General features: G+C 47.9%; 1 protein-coding gene across 3 annotated transcripts in view; it reads right to left on the reverse strand.

Moving 5' to 3' along the window:
* The window catches only part of HIPK2 (homeodomain interacting protein kinase 2), a 329092-nt gene extending 314711 nt beyond the window's left edge, over window positions 1-14381 (reverse strand). For 2 of the 3 annotated variants that reach the window (XM_069227995.1, XM_069227993.1), the window contains exon 1: window positions 13016-14381. In XM_069227995.1, the coding sequence (XP_069084096.1) occupies window positions 13016-13034 (19 nt within the window). In that variant the 5' untranslated portion in view covers window positions 13035-14381. The remainder of the gene's footprint in view (window positions 1-13015) is intronic. The other variant, XM_069227994.1, reaches the window with a different exon arrangement.
* Between the last annotated feature and the right edge of the window lie 4113 nt (window positions 14382-18494).

Genomic DNA, 18494 nt, shown 5'->3' on the forward strand with positions numbered 1-18494 from the left:
GGGCTCCGGCGCCGGCTGCGCGGAAAACATGTGCTCGGGCGCACTTCCGTGCCAGAGTGTCTGCACTGCCACCGACCCCCGCACACCCATGCCGCCAGGAACTGAGGGCAGCAGCTGGGAATGTCCTGGCCTTGCAGTCGCCGGGCTGTCACAGCGAACTAACCTGTCCTCGGTGCATTGTTTTCCATCCATACCATGTATATTCATATACTGCACGTTCACTGCTCACTCCTTGACATTCTTAAGTAGTTTCCCCACACTTTCCGGAGCTCGCCCTCCTTTCCCCTGGCAGTCATGGTCCCACCTTCAAATGTAGCTGCTGTTCCCATCTCTCATACCCGAGCCTCACTTTTAAGCTTAGCTATCGAGTCCAGTCTCGTAGCACTATAATCCAGTTTCATTGCGCTACACACTTTCCAATAGCGAATAGGTTTTTAATCCACAATGCTGTGGATTAGGAAAGGCGAGGCAGCCAAAGTGGGTCATTTAGCATTAAGGGCTGCGTGAAAAGCAGCAGTGCTCTGTGATTAAACATTGTACTGGGAAGGGCAGCGCACACGTATCTTTCTGCTGAGCAGCAATTTATTGAACCAATCCTACCTTTGTGAAGACACATCCCCTCTGTTTACTGTTTCCGGGCATATATTCCCGGGATGCCAGCTACTGCAAATAGTTGGTTTTATTTTTATGCTGGTCTGGTGTCATGTCTGCCCCTCCTGCCGCCCATGTGCAGGTCAGATGTCGTTTTAAACTGAAGGGCCAGTGTCCTGGTTTTACAAACCACTAAATTCTGTTCCCAAAATACCTCAAAGATTAGATAACCTTGCACGGGGCGTGTGGCTTAGTAGTCACCAGCTCGAATGCAAGTGACTGGTTTGAGCCATATATCTTTTCTAGTATTCTATAAATCTGCAGAAAATGAAAGAAGCCATTTCTTTACCAGCTAAACCTGCTTCGGGCCGACAAAAGAAACCAGGAAACTTACGATCGCCTCAGCTTTGTTAGCTCTTTGGCTTGCCAAGGTGCTGCTGGGAAGCCTGGTCGCTCAGTTGGTTAGTGCATCGACTCCCTGAACGAGAATCATGGTGGGGCCACCCAGTTCCTCATCATCCCGAGGTTGGATAACAATAAACATCTATTTAGTGCCAAGCTGTCCCTCGGGGTGAATGTGTGCTTTGCAAATATAAGTTATAACAGTGAATCCAAAACAGAGCTCTGACGGCCTTTGATGCAAAACCAAAATAATACCCACCAAAAGCACCTTCAGGACTTCAGGAGGGCGCAGCCAGTGGAAGAACGCTGGCCACAAACAGGGAGCTGCGCTGGGCCGCACGCTGCAGGAGGAGGGGACCTGCTGGCAGGAAGCAGGAGGCATGGCCAGTAAGAAGCAAGGAAAGGAGAGTGACATGGAAACCAACAATTGTAAGTAACGGGCGGGCTCTAAGCGCACTTTTAAACTTTTTTATTTTTATAAAAATAGCATTCGCTGACAGCGCATGCACGCTGTAGGTGAAACCTAAACACCGTAACAAGGGCTGCAAGGCAGGGGTACAGCCTTTCCCCACTTGCCCTGCCAGGCACAAAAGGGGGTTTAGATAATGCTCCTGCAGCTAACCAACAGCCCCCCCCAACCAGACACTCTCCCCTCCACTTGTTGCACACCTCCTGACCTCCACCACACCCCAACACATATTGGTGGTAAATATCTGTGTTCATCTTCCCAAAATTGGTGAAAACCTGAGCCAAAGAACCAGCAATTCTGGGTTTTACTAGTTATTCCCCATTCCAGGAGTTTAGCCTTCGATCCTATGTTTCTCATGGGGAACCAGTAATGGAGACAAGATGGATTAAAGGTGGCGAAGAGTGAAGAATTTCTGTAATTTATTGAAGTGGCTCCTTGTGAGAGACTGAGTAATGTGTAGATACAAGTACACACCAGTATAAGTAACACCTTGACGAAGATGCATTAACAGTACTAGCTGTTTTGCAAAGCGGTGGGTAAGGGCTGTTCCATGGAACCGGGAAAGAAAATGTTCTTTTGTTTTATTAACTTCACTTTGTGCCGGCCTTTTTGTCTAGTTGGAGATCAGGAAGGCTGGCCGAATGCTGTGTAAAACTAAAGAGAATGGTACAAAGTTTTAACTGAAAGACAATCCAAAGAAAATCCAAATATCCAGTTCCCAAAAAGTCTCTAAAAATGCATTTGCTCAAGCACAGCAAAAGCAGGTTTTCATTTCCGGATCCCTTCTGCTTGTCTGTGAGTCTTCTCTTGTTCTAGCAAACGAGGGTGGAGAAGATGGAACCCTAACCCTGAGGATTTGACCATCTAATGTTTGCTGAGGACACAGTCTCTGGGAGTTGGTTGCTTCCATTTTAGTGCTCACTCTCATTGCCTCCTTCACCTTTTACTTGCTTGCCAGCCTCTGGTGACTTTAAAACAAATCCATACTGATGATCAAAATAGTCTTTAAGGATACTTTTTGAACTCCAGTACCTTTATCTTTTCATGATAATTTTCTGGAAGGAACGACAACTCTTTTCTAATGATGCTCTTAACAAAGCATCTTTAAAGCATCTTGGATTGCCCTGCAAGCGCCTAGTGTTAATGATCCCCGGCTATCGCCGCAGTACGGTGACACCTCCGCACTGCATTACCCTGCACGGCGCCAGCTCCAACAGTGCACAATCTGTAAAAGTGAGGCGCACCAGGACGTGTCTTGCCCACACTTGGTGTACCCCTTGCAGTCTAGACCTGTGGCCCTTTCCTTTAACTTAAGTGAAAAAGAGCCATTTGTACCAGGGTTTGCACCGTAGATCTGACGCCCTCTGCCAAGCAGAGTCCGTGTAAATTCATTACATGTAGGTATGCTGAAACTCTTACACGGATGAAGGCAAGTGCCAGCCAGATAAAGTGATCCACACACGTGGCATTGAGGGGGATTAGTGGGGAAGAAAGACTAGCATGAAGCCGGTGTTGCTGTACAGTTGGGGCGTAGCGGGGGGGTCATGAAAGAGACTGAAAAAGTCACTCGGAAAACTGAATAGACTGCTAATAAGCTGTCAACTTAGTTCGTACTTACTCAGTGCATCCGTTGTCGGTATGCTCTTGACAGTGCCCCTGTCAGACATACATATTTCTTACGATATCCATAGGGTGGGCTTTGGGTCCTGCCCCTTTATACCAGTGGCTTTGGTTTGAGATGTGTCAATAACTTTTTGGCTGAGCCCACTATAGTATTCAAGTCACTTAATGCTGTTGGTTGTTTGGGCGTATCCTTCTACCTCCACCGAGTGCTTTTGGAACTGCATGAGGGACTACTTTACAACTACAGTCTTTTCAGCAGACTTCTGGCTTTAACGGTGTTACACAGCATGCATTAGCACAGACATCTCAGACCTGTTGGCTTTTTCAGTGTTTGTTGTATACATTGGATTCAAGAGCCCAACCCACTAATAAATAATCCATTAGTTTGGCAGTCACAATTTCATAAACAGTCGAAGATTTTGTTCTAGTTAATATTCTGTGCGGTTCAGATCATGTTTGAATGTTAATAATGGCTTTTTGAAAGCAGTTCCTCAGTTGTTCAGATACCTGGAAGGTATACTTACACTTTTGTGCGACTGGTGCATATTCAGACTGCAAAGAAGTACCTATCACTCCAGAATCCACACAGCTCTCACTTTATCAGTTGGTGGACTGGTTACTTCATCACAAACATCTGCCTTATTACAAGTGCATTATATCCTACAACACTCGTAATAATATGGATGTGATATCTGTCTCACTGGGGACAGAGTCACCCATCCACCAAGCTCTAAATCAGTGTTTGTAGCCATGTGTTACTGCAAATCACTCTAGACTTACTAAGCGCAGTCAACAACCAAAATTGGGGAAATGGAGTCAAACTACTTTACAACATAGGTGGTAAAAATCCCCTCAAAACTTGCAAGGTTAAAGTGAAGGTATGGTTAGATTTGTTTATAGATCTGCTTAAACCACCTTACCGTATGTTTAAACATGCACTGGCAAAACCCATATCTTTGACATTGGCTGCCACCCTTTTGTCATGGTTTTTGCAAAACTTTATTGTTGGGAAATATCCAGACCCTTGTCAATCTAAAAAAACGTATTCACTACATGCAGAAATATTTTTTGGTCTCAAAATGCACACATTGCCATGGTAGTCCCTGGAGTAAACTACTTTGTGTGTGGATGAGCTCCGTGTGAAAAGGCAGAATGCGGACACTCACAATAAATTTAGCCAGTTGGCTGGAGTGGCTTGACCCACTGCCCAATGGGTCTATGCTGTAGTGAGCAGAAGAAAAATATGAATGACACAATAACAGACCAATGGATGAAGATGGCTGACCTAAAGCTTCCTTCTGTGTGTGTCTAATGATAGATAGATAGATAGATAGATAGATAGATAGATAGATAGATAGATAGATAGATAGATAGATAGATAGATAGATAGATAGATAGATAAAGGTCGTTCCTAACTCTAGACCTAAAAGAAACCCTCAGAAATTCACTTAAACACAGCTTGAGTACAGTTGCGGTTATGAATTGAAAGAGAAAAAACACAGAAATTTGCCAGTTATAGTTGTCTCTGCAATCTATAACTTGCACAGCAGCCATGCAAACCATAACTTAGACACAAATGCAAACCTTGTGACATCACAATATTTATACAATAAGTAAAACCTAAAAGCACAAAGTAATTAAATAACAACACATACTCAAGCCACTAAATAATACTGCATTCATACTTGTTTCTTTCATATGTAAGATTATTTACTACGTTTGTATTTGCGTCTGTTACATCGAGGGTGAGGTCATGAGCATAGGGGTGGTGTGCAAGTTATGGTGTGCATGGATGTTGCACGAGTTATGTGTTGTGAATTGTTCCATGCTCAGAGGCGTAGCTCCAGGGAGGGTGTGTGGGGTGTTACACCCTTCCTAATAAATGTATTTTGCGATAAGTAGTTGGGTGCAGGTACCTTCTATCGGGTATGGTGAGGTGTCTGTCGGATTTCACCAGGAGTTTTTACACACACAGACAAAAACGAACACACACTCTCGCCCTTTCTATGTTTAGAAAGCCTTCATAAATGTTGGTTATGTCACAGAATAATGCGTTTTCTCTCACTTAGTACGCCTACCAATCCGCATTCCTCTCCCTTTCCACTGCCTCTTATGCCCCTCTCTTGCACCTTGCTTGTCATAGAATGTAGTTTAACATCGTGAGCCAGCGTGTTTGTCATGTGCCAGCGTGTTTGTCGGGAAATCTGAAGCTTACACTTCTCCAATCATACTGAGCAAGCTACGCCCCTGTCCAGTCTGTATGTTTCGGTCCTCCGCAGCATCCAGCATTCAACAATGGGTCAGCCAACCCCACCATCAGCGTTCTTTCATGTTGAGTAAAAGAGTTTGATCACGTACACATCTACCTAAAAAGAAGTGTACTTCAGTGCTACTGCTGGTGGGCCAGTATTTTAATTTTCAAATATTATTTTCTTTGGATTTTTTATCCTTTTCTGGTCTGGTTCGAAAGCATATCTGTCACTAGACCTTATATGATCAATCTAAGAAGAACTTTCAGGACCACTACAGAAAGGGTCTATGTCTCTGTCCACGTGTTGGTAGACAGGAGTACATGTTTTGAATGGACGGGTTTTGTGTGAGTCCACAAAAAAGTGCTTACCCTCTACAAAGCTGTGACTGATTTGTTTAACCATCCGCCTGAGCCAGCAGCACAGTGGCTACCCAGGGAAGGCTCCCTAGTAGGCATAAAGTGTGAAGCTTAAATGGGCTAGAGCTTGACCTCCTTTGGGAGGGGGCACACTCATGGCACTGTAATAATGTGGTAGTGTCTTAAATATACAGATCATGTACAGTGTTTGCTGTTCTCTGGAAGTATGGGAGAAGGGCCCTCCCCTTCCTTTTCCATCATTAACTTGAGATCTTAGAGGTCAGTTGTGTGTTTGTGGGCAGTATGGGATGCCCATAGCTACAATAATCTACATGCATTTGTAGGTTTGCTTTGACAATGCAGGTGTCACCAGAATGTATGTGGTCAACAAAAAGGAGCTTTCAGTGTACTACTGAGAGAGGAGATTACGCTCCTCCCTCATGTGGGTTCACAGAGTACAGGATCTGAAAGGGCAGAAGTTGTGAGCTTCCACTTGAGTGTCTTTGTATTGAACTTTCTGGCTTATGGCAAAGCTTACCCTCAATAGATCATGACTGAGTTGGCTATAGTGGCAACCGAAGGACCATGACTAAGGGCTTGATTTGTTTATTATGAAGGGTAATGGTAGTAGGCCTGATATACTTATTGTGAAAAGCATATGTTAATATCAATTCATTTGTGGGTGCACAGGTATTACTCTGTATGAAAGCTTACTGAAAATGGTTTTGTTACATGGAATCTCATGGATTATTGTAGAAGGCCAGGGTTTGATGCTGTTTACCCACCGTGACAAACTGTGGATGCAGATTTGGTCTGAGAGATCCCTTATTAGGCCATCTTATGAGGAACAGTGTTTTCATTTGCCAGCAGTAATTTTGTATACAAGCCAAAGATAACAGCTCCAGACCTGATTAGTTCACTAGAAAAAGATATTTTATATACCATAGGTCTGCTCTATTTATTATGAAAATTTGAAGCAAATGAAGTAGGCCTGATTTATTTACTTTGTAACACATATATTAAAGCAATTGGGCCTTTAGGGGGGCATTGTTTTTGCACCTTGTTAAAGACTGCTGACTGGTATTTTGTTACATGAAATTGCACAGATTACCTTTGTAGGGAGGGGTTTTGATGTCTGTTACCCTCGTTGACAAACCTTAGGGGTAGACCGTTTGCACTGTAATAATTCTTGGTTGGAATATGTTTGGAAGGCCAGATGGGCTTAGCTGTCTACCAGGATATTGTACTGAAAAAATATTATCAAACAATGCATCCATTCATATGTATAAATATATTTCCATATAGAAATTTTTGAGGACCTTCACTCCAGCCCTCTTCTGCCATTATTCTCTCCGAGCATCCTTTACAGCTAGCTAGCTTCCGTCCATGGCAGAGTACTGCATGGGGTAATGCTTCAGTCCACATCTGTCACTCGCTCTCTTGCCCTGCGAATGACAGCATTATCTGATCACATCAAATCAATTAGTGCGCTTTAGTGTCAGCGCTGGTTGGCCAGTCCTTTAGTTTTCAATTTCCTCATTTTAAAATTACTCTTTCATTTCTTTGCTTCTCCTCTTTTTTTCTTTTTTTCTTGAGGAAATTACAGTTCCCAGGCAGTGTTATTGGGTCGCTTGCCTGCCGCTCATTTAACCCACAGTTCGTTGCATCCAGCGCGGCCGCTTCTCAAACCCAGGCGACCATTATGGAATGCTGCGGCCCATAGCGTACCCTTGTTTTATCATTGTAAGATGGCCAACACGCTGGTTCTAAATGTGGTAATCATGCTGGAACTTTAAAAATGATAGACTTTGTATAGTATTGCTGGAAGACGGACAGCTACTGCTATGTTTAGGTTTGTTATTGCAAGCATATTCCTGGTGTATTTAGATGGGAGAATGTTTTCTATTTGTATTCTTTTAATTTATCTTGAATATGTTGTTGTGATTGTGTGTATTTTGTTGCAATTGTATCAGGCGGTGAAAGCAAGAATGTTAGTGGATGGATGAATGGATACATGTCTGCAAGCATGAGTGACAGACTGTGTATATGATGCAATTATTGAGTGCCTAAACCTATCAATTACACAAAAGGCATTTTAATTCATAAACTGGACCTTTCAGCATTACCAGTGCTTGTTCATTTTTTTAGCCGTCCTCGTGGGCTTAAACTGTTTCTTCAGGGTACAGTGATTCAAACCTAGAAGTATATTTTGTTTGTGCCAATAATAATCATGTTTTACTTTGATGTGCATTATAGCTTAAAAGGATTTCTATATCTTTTCACCTGCTTGCAAGGAAGCTATTGTAAGGCTCTATTAGAATCAGGGCCACTGGAATTATGCGATTATGCAGCGTTTTTCGCATAATTATGGGTTTGCTGCATTTGCCACATAATCCATCATCAACTGCAAAATATGCAGATTATAACAAAAATATTGTTTCTAGTTACAACGGTTTAAACCTTACTAAAAATGCAGCAACACAACACATGTTGCTGTGCATTGGAATTGCATTTGCAAAGGTTTACTGGTCACCTTTCTGTTGCTCATTGGATTACTTGGGCAGTAAACTGGTATTAATGGAGTGCTACCTAAGCCCAGATATTGTTTACAAGTCTAAAAATCGGAGTACAATGACGTAATACTACAGTAAAATGTGCCGAATTATGCCACATAATTAGGCTTTTCTTGCCGCATATATATATTTTTTTTTTTTTACTCGTGGGAGGATGTGGCCCTCCCCTGCCGCACAATTCCAGTAGCCCTGACTAAAAATACATTCACTTGCTGTGAATATCTTTGATAGTGGGAGAAAGTGACGCACATCACCAATGAACATTTAATAAATGAATGAATAAATCAGCATAGGCGCTTCACTTCTCATCCTTCTGAGGCTGATGAAATAAGTGCCACTGAGTGGGGTACGCTGATCTGTGATGCCATTCGAAAACATTATTCTAATGTACGTTGCACACGCATAACACAGCGCTGACGGAGGCCACACACTCTATGACAACACAGTGCTGACGGAGGCCACACGCTGTATGACAACACAGCGCTGAAGGAGGCCACACGCTGTATGACAACACAGCGCTGACGGAGGCCACACACTCTATGACAACACAGCGCTGACGGAGACCACACACTCTATGACAACACAGCGCTGACGGAGACCACACACTCTATGACAACACAGCGCTGAAGGAGGCCACACGCTGTATGACAACACAGCGCTGACGGAGGCCACACACTCTATGACAACACAGCGCTGACGGAGACCACACGCTGTATGACAACACAGCGCTGACGGAGGCCACACACTCTATGACAACAAGTGCTGACGGAGGCCACACACTCTATGACAACACAGTGCTGACGGAGGCCACACGCGGTATGACAACACAGCGCTGAATGAGGCCACACGCTGTATGACAACACAGCGCTGACGGAGGCCACACACTCTATGACAACAAGTGCTGACGGAGGCCACACACTCCACACGAGGCTAGAGCAGTCCATACGTGACACAGGCTGCATAATGACAACACAGCGCTGACGGAGGCCACACACTCTATGACAACACAGTGCTGACGGAGGCCACACACTCTATGACAACACAGTGCTGACGGAGGCCACACACTCCACACGAGGCTAGAGCAGTCCATACGTGACACAGGCTGCATAATGACAACACAGCGCTGACGGAGGCCACACACTCTATGACAACACAGTGCTGACGGAGGCCACACACTGTATGACAACGCAGCGCTGACGGAGGCCACACACTGTATGACAACCCAGTGTTGATGGAGGCCACACACTCACAACACGCAGCTAAAGCAATCCATGCACTAACGCATCTGGGCAAGTTGAATAATGACAACACAGTGCTGACGGAGGCCAAACACTCCACACGAGGCTAGAGCAGTCCATACGTGACGCAGGCTGCATAATGACAACACAGTGCTGATGGAGGCCACACACTGTATGACAACACAGTGCTGACGGAGGCCACACACTCTATGACAACACAGTGCTGACGGAGGCCACACACTCTATGACAACACAGCGCTGACGGAGGCCACACACTCTATGACAACACAGCGCTGACGGAGGCCACACACTCTATGACAACACAGTGCTGACGGAGGCCACAAGCTGTATGACAACACAGTGCTGACGGAGGCCACACGCTGTATGACAACACAGCGCTGACGGAGGCCACACACTCTATGACAACACAGTGCTGACGGAGGCCACACTCTCCACACGAGGCTAGAGCAGTCCATACGTGACACAGGCGCATAATGACAACACAGCGCTGACGGAGGCCACACACTCTATGACAACACAGCGCTGACGGAGGCCACACACTCTATGACAACACAGCGCTGACGGAGGCCACACACTCTATGACAACAAGTGCTGACGGAGGCCACACTCTCCACACGAGGCTAGAGCAGTCCATACGTGACACAGGCGCATAATGACAACACAGCGCTGACGGAGGCCACACACTCTATGACAACACTGTGCTGACGGAGGCCACACGCTGTATGACAACACAGCGCTGACGGAGGCCACACTCTCCACACGAAGCTAGAGCAGTCCATACGTGACACAGGCTGCATAATGACAACACAGCGCTGACGGAGGCCACACTCTCCACACGAAGCTAGAGCAGTCCATACTAACACGTGACACATGCTGCACAATGACAACACAATGCTGACGGAGGTCACACACACTTACAACACGAAGCTAGAGCAGTCCTTTCTAACACGTCAGGCTTAACCACAACACAATGCTTTTGTGGGCCTCACACTGATCGAACAAAGCTTCTTGCTTTGCCGGGTGTTTCTTTTATGAATTCTTACATTTTCTAGAGTTGTGAAGAGTCTTTGAAAGGGGGCAGATGCGCAATCAGTTCGCTGAAAAGTCAAAAGTGCTCTTTGACGGAACTTCACAAAAAACGGCCAGGTGTTTGCCGGACAAAGGCGCCTGTCAGACGCTGTAACCCAGGGCGCGACTCTCGCGGACGCTGCGTGTTGTGCAGCAGCGGGCGCTGTGAGGCAGCGGCCCGGTAAACGCCATAAAGAGAGTTAATGGTTAGCTGGGGCCTGGCACTGCGGTTTCCCCCGGGTACCTGCGTGATGTGGCATGTAGGGGTTACACATGGACAGCAGGGATGTGCTGTGACATCAGCAGACTTAGAAAGAGAACCAGAAAACAGACGTCTCTCCGAGTGACAAACCACACAAGGTAAAAGAAAAAATAACAACAAGAAGTCAGAGTTTGAGAGGGAGGCTGGATTAACATGAATGAAAAAAGTACACACAAAGCAACATGTGACAACATGTAAGGAGTGCTGTGTCTACAAGGACTCATCCCTCGTGTATTGCCCAGTATTGGACATTTGGAGATTGGGAGTGGGGTTTGCGATCTGTCTCCATCCCTTGTGCATTTCCGTTTAAAGACGGGGGGGTTATGTCACCAGCGGGACGGGGAAAGGTCACGGCGCTCCGCAGCCAGAGGTCTGTGAGAAAGGGTGTCAAGGGCAGGGCCAAGAGGCGGGTCTGAGAGAGATGAGGAGCTATCTTTGGGAAAGGCGCGCTCAACAGGAACATTTGCTTGTGAGAGAGGGTATGTGGGAGAGAGGGGGAGGTGAGATCTGTCCAGTCCATTGAAGTGTGTCCCACGAGCAAACATACACCGTGGCCCTAAGGCTCGCACGGATGTGGTCCTAGGAACACCCGTGTTATGTATAGGTCCTGAGAGGCCTGTTGCCCGGAAGGAGATGTGCTCTTGTTACTCTGTCACGTGGCACCAGAACCGTGTCCTGCATGAGATGTGCCCCTGTACAACTGCCCCATTGACACCGAATAGGTCTCCTGCGGGAGATTTGCTCTTGTGCAACTGCAACATGCCATCAGACCCGTGCCCTGCAGGAGATGTTCACCTGTTCAACTGCAACATGCCATCAGGCCCGTGCCCTGCAGGAGATGTTCACCTGTTCAACTGCAACATGCCATCAGGCCCGTGCCCTGCAAGAGATGTCCCCATGTACAACTGCAACAGGTCCCCAGATACATGCTCTGCAGGGGAACTGCCCAGACCTGTGCCCTGCAGGAGATGTGCCCCTGCACAACTGCCCCGTGACACCAGACCTGTGCCCTGCAGGAGACGTGCCCCTGCACAACTGCCCCGTGACACCAGACCTGTGCCCTGCAGGAGACGTGCCCCTGCACAACTGCCCCGTGACACCAGACCTGTGCCCTGCAGGAGATGTGCCCCTGCACAACTGCCACCTGATACATGCCTGGCGGGGGATCTGCATTTGCACAGCTGCCACATGACACCAGACCTGCGCCCCGCAAATGTGCCCCCGTACAACCGCCACATGACCCCAGACCTGTGCAGTACTAGAATTCTGCCCCGTCACAGAACTACTGCGATGTGAGCCCTTGCCCCCGTGAAACCTCTCCCTGCCTGTGTGCCAGACTACATGAGCGCAATGCCCCTTTCATTCCAGATAAAAGTACAGAAGTGTTTTTCGGGGGACTTAGAAATGGCGATCCACTCTCCCAGGGGCCCCAGGAGAGAACCAACCACTCGGTGATTACAGCGGATCATTCCCCGTGCACACCAGCCCATTAAAAACACTGAACGCCTGTCGCAGCTTAGGTGGGGGGGCGTGGGCTGCTTCTTGCCCGCTACGTGATTGGAGTGTGCAGCCTGGCATTGCATAATGTCAGCGCTATATTTGGCGCTATAAAAACGGAAAATATATTCATACATGAGCAGATGTTCTCAACAAAAAGAGACGGGGTGTTGTGGTGGATGAAGGCACCAGCGGTTTAAACTGAGCACTTTAACTGCCCCCAAATTCGCCGCCCCCCCCCTTCACCACCTCTCCAGATAGACCGGAACAGAGACCCCCCACCCAGAGTAACCAGATTTTGAAAGCCAAAAACAGGGACATTTCGCAAAAAACTGACTCATTCAACATGGTCCGAGGGGCAATAACAGCCCCAATCAGTACAGAAACACAGACGAGTCACTGGGGGAATAAATAAAAAGTCGGTTTTAATACATAATATCATACATGTTCTTTAAATAGGTGTCTAATAACGACAGCTGGTAGTTAGTACTGCTTTGTGACACAAAAAAACGGCCTTCGCTGTTAGCAGTCGATCTTCACTGAAAACCGGGAACTGACCCAAAATTGCCTAAATCTGCCGGGACAGCTGGTGAAAACAAACCGGGGCGCCTGGTCGCCCTGCCCCAGCCCCCTGAGCGCGCAGCGCTATAGCCGGGCCCTTACCTCCGTACACAGGGGCCATCGGTGCAGGGCGGGTTGTGCTTCATGGCAGGCGCGGAGCAGAGGGGGCGAGGGACGGTCTCCGCTGCGGCTGCAGCCCCGGGCTCCGGCCTCATCCAGCGCCGCTGCCGTCCGCAGTGGAGCCGCCTCCGGGGCGCGGGGGCCGGTGCATGGGGTACCTCAGGGTCCGGCGGCTGTGCCCGACGCTGCCTCCCCCTGGCGACGCGGCATCCCGGGACCCCGGGACCAGGAGATCTGCCCCCCACTCTGGGAGGGAGGCATCCAGTCGGAAGTGGGATCTACCCAGGGAGGAGGGATCTAGTTGGGGGTGGGGAGAGCCTCCGAAAAAGGACAAGACTCCCTGAAGAGAAAATATAGTCCAGGGATCGAGTCTCCAACTAGAGAGACCGAGACTCAGCTGGGAAGGGAGAAATCCACCAGGGGGGAGGGAGATCTAGCAGCGAAAAAAAGGTCAGGATGGGATCCGAGCAGATGAACCTACCAGGGGAGGAAGGGTGTAAAAAGAAGGGGATTTAATGGGGACACAACCTCTTGCGGGGAACGGCAGGCAGGAATCACCAAGTCCAGAAACAAGTGGGGGAGGTCTGTGCAGGGAACGGAAGAACTGGGGGTGGCATCACGTCCTGCCCGGGGATCCCTCCCCGCAGATCCCGAATAGACCAGCCAGTCCAGTAGGAAATCTGCCCGCAGAGCCGGGAAGGAGGAGCCGATCCTCTGAGAGATCAGCAAATCCAGGCTCAGATCCTTCCTGCAGAGCCCGGAACGAGTACAGCAGGTCCAGCCAGGGGAGAGTAGCAGATCCCGGGAAGAGAGCGCCCGATCGCAGAGATCCTACCAGCGGAGTGGGCGCTGGCGCATAGGGGTTCGTCAGCAGATCCAGAGAGATCCTTCTAGCAGAGGAGGGGGGGCAACGGCAGGTCCGCCCCGCGAGCGGCGATCTGCTCCCGGTAGAGATCAGATAAATCTAGGCTGCGATCGTCTGTGTGGAGTCGATCCCGTGAGACAGGCTCGCTTTTTGGAGATGATGGAAGGGGAGAGAGATTCGGGGACGCAGACAGCAGGTTTTGCCGGGTGGAAGGGGCTCGGATCCCGCGGAGGAAGCGCTTTCCCCGGCAGGGCGATCCCAGCTCAGCCCGGCTGCTTCTAGCCGGGGGATCCCTCACTGCCCCGGCCGGGTCCACAGACTCCCGCGCCCTTAGCTGCCGCAGCCCACCCCTGCCCGGCTCTGGGATCAGATCCGTGGAGGGGGGATGGCGAGAACCAGCCCCCTGCCTGGGAAAAAAAAGAAAGTTGCATTGAAAAGAGGGGCAGGCGAGCTGGGGGAGGGCTCTCCTTTCTCCCTGTTCCCGCAGAGTAATCAAGCGCCCATTGCACGGATGAGGAGGGCAGGCCGGCTGCGCGCACTGTCATGCACACACAGGCAGGCAGCAGGCTGTCATGGCAATGCACGGGCTTCGGATCCACCGCAGGGGCCTTGTTGGGCCAACATTTCAATCAAGTGTAATAGCAGGGCGAGGGGGCTGCCGCCCTGGGGAGTCACTCCTCTGCTGGCATTTAAAGTTGTTTCCACTGTGTTATGACACGTGATGTTTCTGGCCCACGCATGACTTAAAAAAACAGCTGATGGTTGGGTTCTGGTGCCCAGAGGCCCATGCAACAAAAACCAAGCGGTGTGCATTCAGCATCTGACCCAAGGAGGGTGTATATGACGTCACATTCTCTCTAAAATAGGAGAGGTCGTCATTTTGTATTAATTCCTGACCAATTTTTCAATGTGGAAAGATGCAGAGTCGCGCCTGTGCAACCCTGCAGAAGAACTACAAGGGAGCTGACCAAAAAAATACAAATTTTTACCCACCTTGCTCACCGGACTAACTTTAAAGCTCATAACAGGATGAAACAGTGTGTGACCCTACATTTCCCTGTCTGTGTAACCTAGAACTATTTTAGTTCTTTTTTTAAAAAAGATCCCTCACCCTCCAACGTGGTTGGTGGCATGCTTCATCATAGGGATCCCACCCCGGTGCCTAGCGCCTCCAGAGTGTGCTTCCACGCCTGATTACAGTGGACCGTTTGGGGGACCAGTGCATGATGTAGGCGAGAAGTCGGTGGCATCCCTTGACAAATGTGTGAGGACAGGGCTCTGACTTCCATGAAGCGAAGCTGAAATTAGGCACAAGTACTCAAAAGGATGCAAAGAAATCAGTGAGTTAAGGGGATGAGGGGATGGTTGGTACCAGTCTTAGTGAGCTGGTGCGGAAGAGAGTAGGCCCTGAAGAAGGCCATATTGACCCCATTGGGGCACATATAGTATCGTCTGAAACGTGTTGACCTTAAATCAGATGTAGGAGTGCATTAGGTCTCTTTGTACACCAAACACTGTTTTTAATCTTGACAAGGGACACAAAAAACATACACTAGCAAGTGGGTGCCCTTAGGACAATTTTAAATCACACTTTTTTAGTTTATGCACAAAACACCTTCTATGTGCACAAAACCTTGACAATCGACCCGCTCCACTGTAATCAGGTGTGGAAGCACACACCGGATGCGCTAGGCACCCAGGGTGTGCCCCTTCTGATGAAAAATGGTGGGTGAGAGGTCTTTAAAAAAAGTAACTGAAGTAGTTCTAAATCAGACTTAGACAGGTCATTGATGGGATCAAGAGATGACTAGATACCTGCTCTCATTCTTATGGTCTTTATTGAACTTGGGAAGGTGAGCAAGGGTTTTCTCTCTCTCCATTGTTGGTTTATACAATGTGACCTTCACACATAGTGGCAGAAGACTCATACAAGGGTCCAAGTGGGGAGAGTGACCAATGTGAGGCCCGCAGTAGCCAAGGGTTACTGGGTTTCAGTACTGGAGTTGTTATTGTGCAGTTAGGATAACCATTACAAATAAAGGCATGATCACACCAGTGAAACTGAACCCCCTCGAAAGAAGACTGCACACGGCTAGGACACGAAGTTACAGCAACTCAAGCGACATTATCAACAAAAACACAAGACACATAGGGTTCCAATCCTTACAATTATTAACATAAATGCCACGGACGCCACCACTGAAAGAAATGACCAGACAATAGTCATTTGAGCACGAGCTAATTAAATTTGCAGTGGGTATCCAAGTTATTAGTTACATACATATGTCTTCCAGCCACCACCATATCACCGGTCTAAAAGTATATTTTATCTGCCTGCACTTAATGTACTTCCTTATTCTGAAGTTTGAATAGGGCGTGCCGCGCAGTTTCAGAGAAAGACCATCTATAAGTCATCTGTGTGGTCAATCTCTATAGCAAAGATTCCCACAGATTGTTTCTCAGAGGCCAAGAAGCACGGTGTGCAGTGGGAGTGAGGCACCCATCGGTACCAGCGGGTGCTGATAAGCAGGGCCAAATATGCACGGGGGACTACACACTACTCTCTGAGGGGTCAGCGCACATACACTGGGGCCTGGTCAGCAAGGGCCCAATGGCCTCAGAGTCGATAAAGTGACAGCATCAGTCCAAACATTTGGGGGGTGATCATGCAAAAAGATTCCTTTCACTAAAGTGTACTTCTCTGTGAACTGGACATGTGTTGCCACAGTCTGACCAAGCAATCTTGGGTCATAGTTACCTACTATTATTCCATAATGTTCTTCATACAATGTTTGGAAACAGAATTTGTGCCAGAAGAGTGGGAGGGTATTATGAGATCATTGGGGTTTCCTACCACACATATGAGGACAGAGATTGGCATAAATGTCAGTGCAGGGCCACCCTGTAGTTGTATCATCCCCTCACCAGTCCAGGGTGGTGCCAACAGAGTCCAACCCAAGTGCACAGGTACAACTGTTCCCCCGTCCCCTCAGCAAGAAGGCAGCTTCCAGCCAAGAGACCTCAGGTCCAAGTGTACCTCACTCCTTACGCCTCCGTATCTACTCCCATCCTACTCCTTCTCACATCCCAAGAGGCCATGGGACAAACGGGACCACATTTATGCTAGATGGACTGCACTTACAGCTGCCTTTCAAGAAAGTGTTACTGGACCCTGGAAGGCATCCATTAACTGCTAGCTGCTTTGGAGTGAAGCGAATCCAGAGATGGGAGTGCCCTGAATGCAGAAACCTTTCTCCCACCTCTCGCTGTTTCTCCTCGCGCCACTGTGCCACCCTCTCCTCCCACCGTTGATGTCTGTGTTTCCTCCCCCTCTATTCCTGAAGAGCCAAGGGTCCCAGGTTCAGACAACAGTTCCCCTAGACTCTTGAAGATTTGTGGCATGTATTTTTGTTCTATTTTGTACAGCATTCTTATTCACACATGAATATTTGTTAAAAACTGGCAATTTTTTGCTTCTATTTAAAATGATCTCCCTGCCTCAATTACTCTACACATTACAAAGTTACCCATTTGTGTTGCCCCCCCACATTTTACCAAAACCTCCAAACACTACTTACTCTCTTTATGTGGGGAAACAAGACTTCACAAGTCTCCTTTGCCAATTGTAGTCGGTATATATGATGCCAGCCTAGGCTCAGCAGACCTCCAGTTGTATTATTGGGCATCTCACCTGGTCCCAGTCAGTGACTGGCTTTTCAGCGACAGACATGACTCAGCACTGGGGCTGGAGCTGGCATTACTGGAGAAGTGTGATTTGATGGCTCTAATAAATGGCTCTGCCATGCCCCATGCTTTGTCTTATGTCACCAGGATACTGGTAGTGTGCTTGCATGAGCTGCAGAATCACATTATATGGCATGGCACCCCAACTGATATTACCGTACTCTAAAGGGGCTCACAGGTTTACCATACAGGAAGATTACCTGGATTCCGCGAAAGAGGTCTCATGGGTATATCTGCTTTAGTGGATGTCTGGTCCCGCAATCATATTAAATCCTAAGATGAAATATTGAGAACATTTCTGCTTTATAAGTATGAGTTTCAGTTCTTCTACTGCCTACAGATGCATCACTCCCTCAGCCACTACAGATGGAAACTAGAGGCAGTCTGTGAATACAGTCCACTAGAGGCCATATTAATAATTGAAAAACTGCAGAATATGGGTATGTTGAGGATGTATTGTTCGCTTATAGTTAACTTCCTGCACCCATTGGTAGTCCTGAAATCAAGATAGGAGGAGGATACAGGAAAAATGGACGATGAGGCATATCCGTAGGTTCTATTATACGTCCCAGAAAGATTGTGGAAGATGGGACGAGCCCCAGACCCACAATGCCAATGACGCAAACAACACAAGGGTGCTTACCTCCTTAGGAACTGAGTATGTCCAGCGATATCCAGGTACTGGCAAGGAACAGCATGTTTCCTAGGGGAAGTGATAGGCAAGAGGTTGGTCATTAACCAAAGTTAATGTTTCTGGGTATTATAGAGGAATAGGAGGTCATCTCCTGTTGGATGGGGCTGCTGGTGGCCAAGTGGGATATCGCCTGACACTAACGAACTGCAAAGGCTCCT

This window comes from Pleurodeles waltl, chromosome 4_1, assembly GCF_031143425.1.
Source record: "Pleurodeles waltl isolate 20211129_DDA chromosome 4_1, aPleWal1.hap1.20221129, whole genome shotgun sequence".
Taxonomy (NCBI): domain Eukaryota; kingdom Metazoa; phylum Chordata; class Amphibia; order Caudata; family Salamandridae; genus Pleurodeles; species Pleurodeles waltl.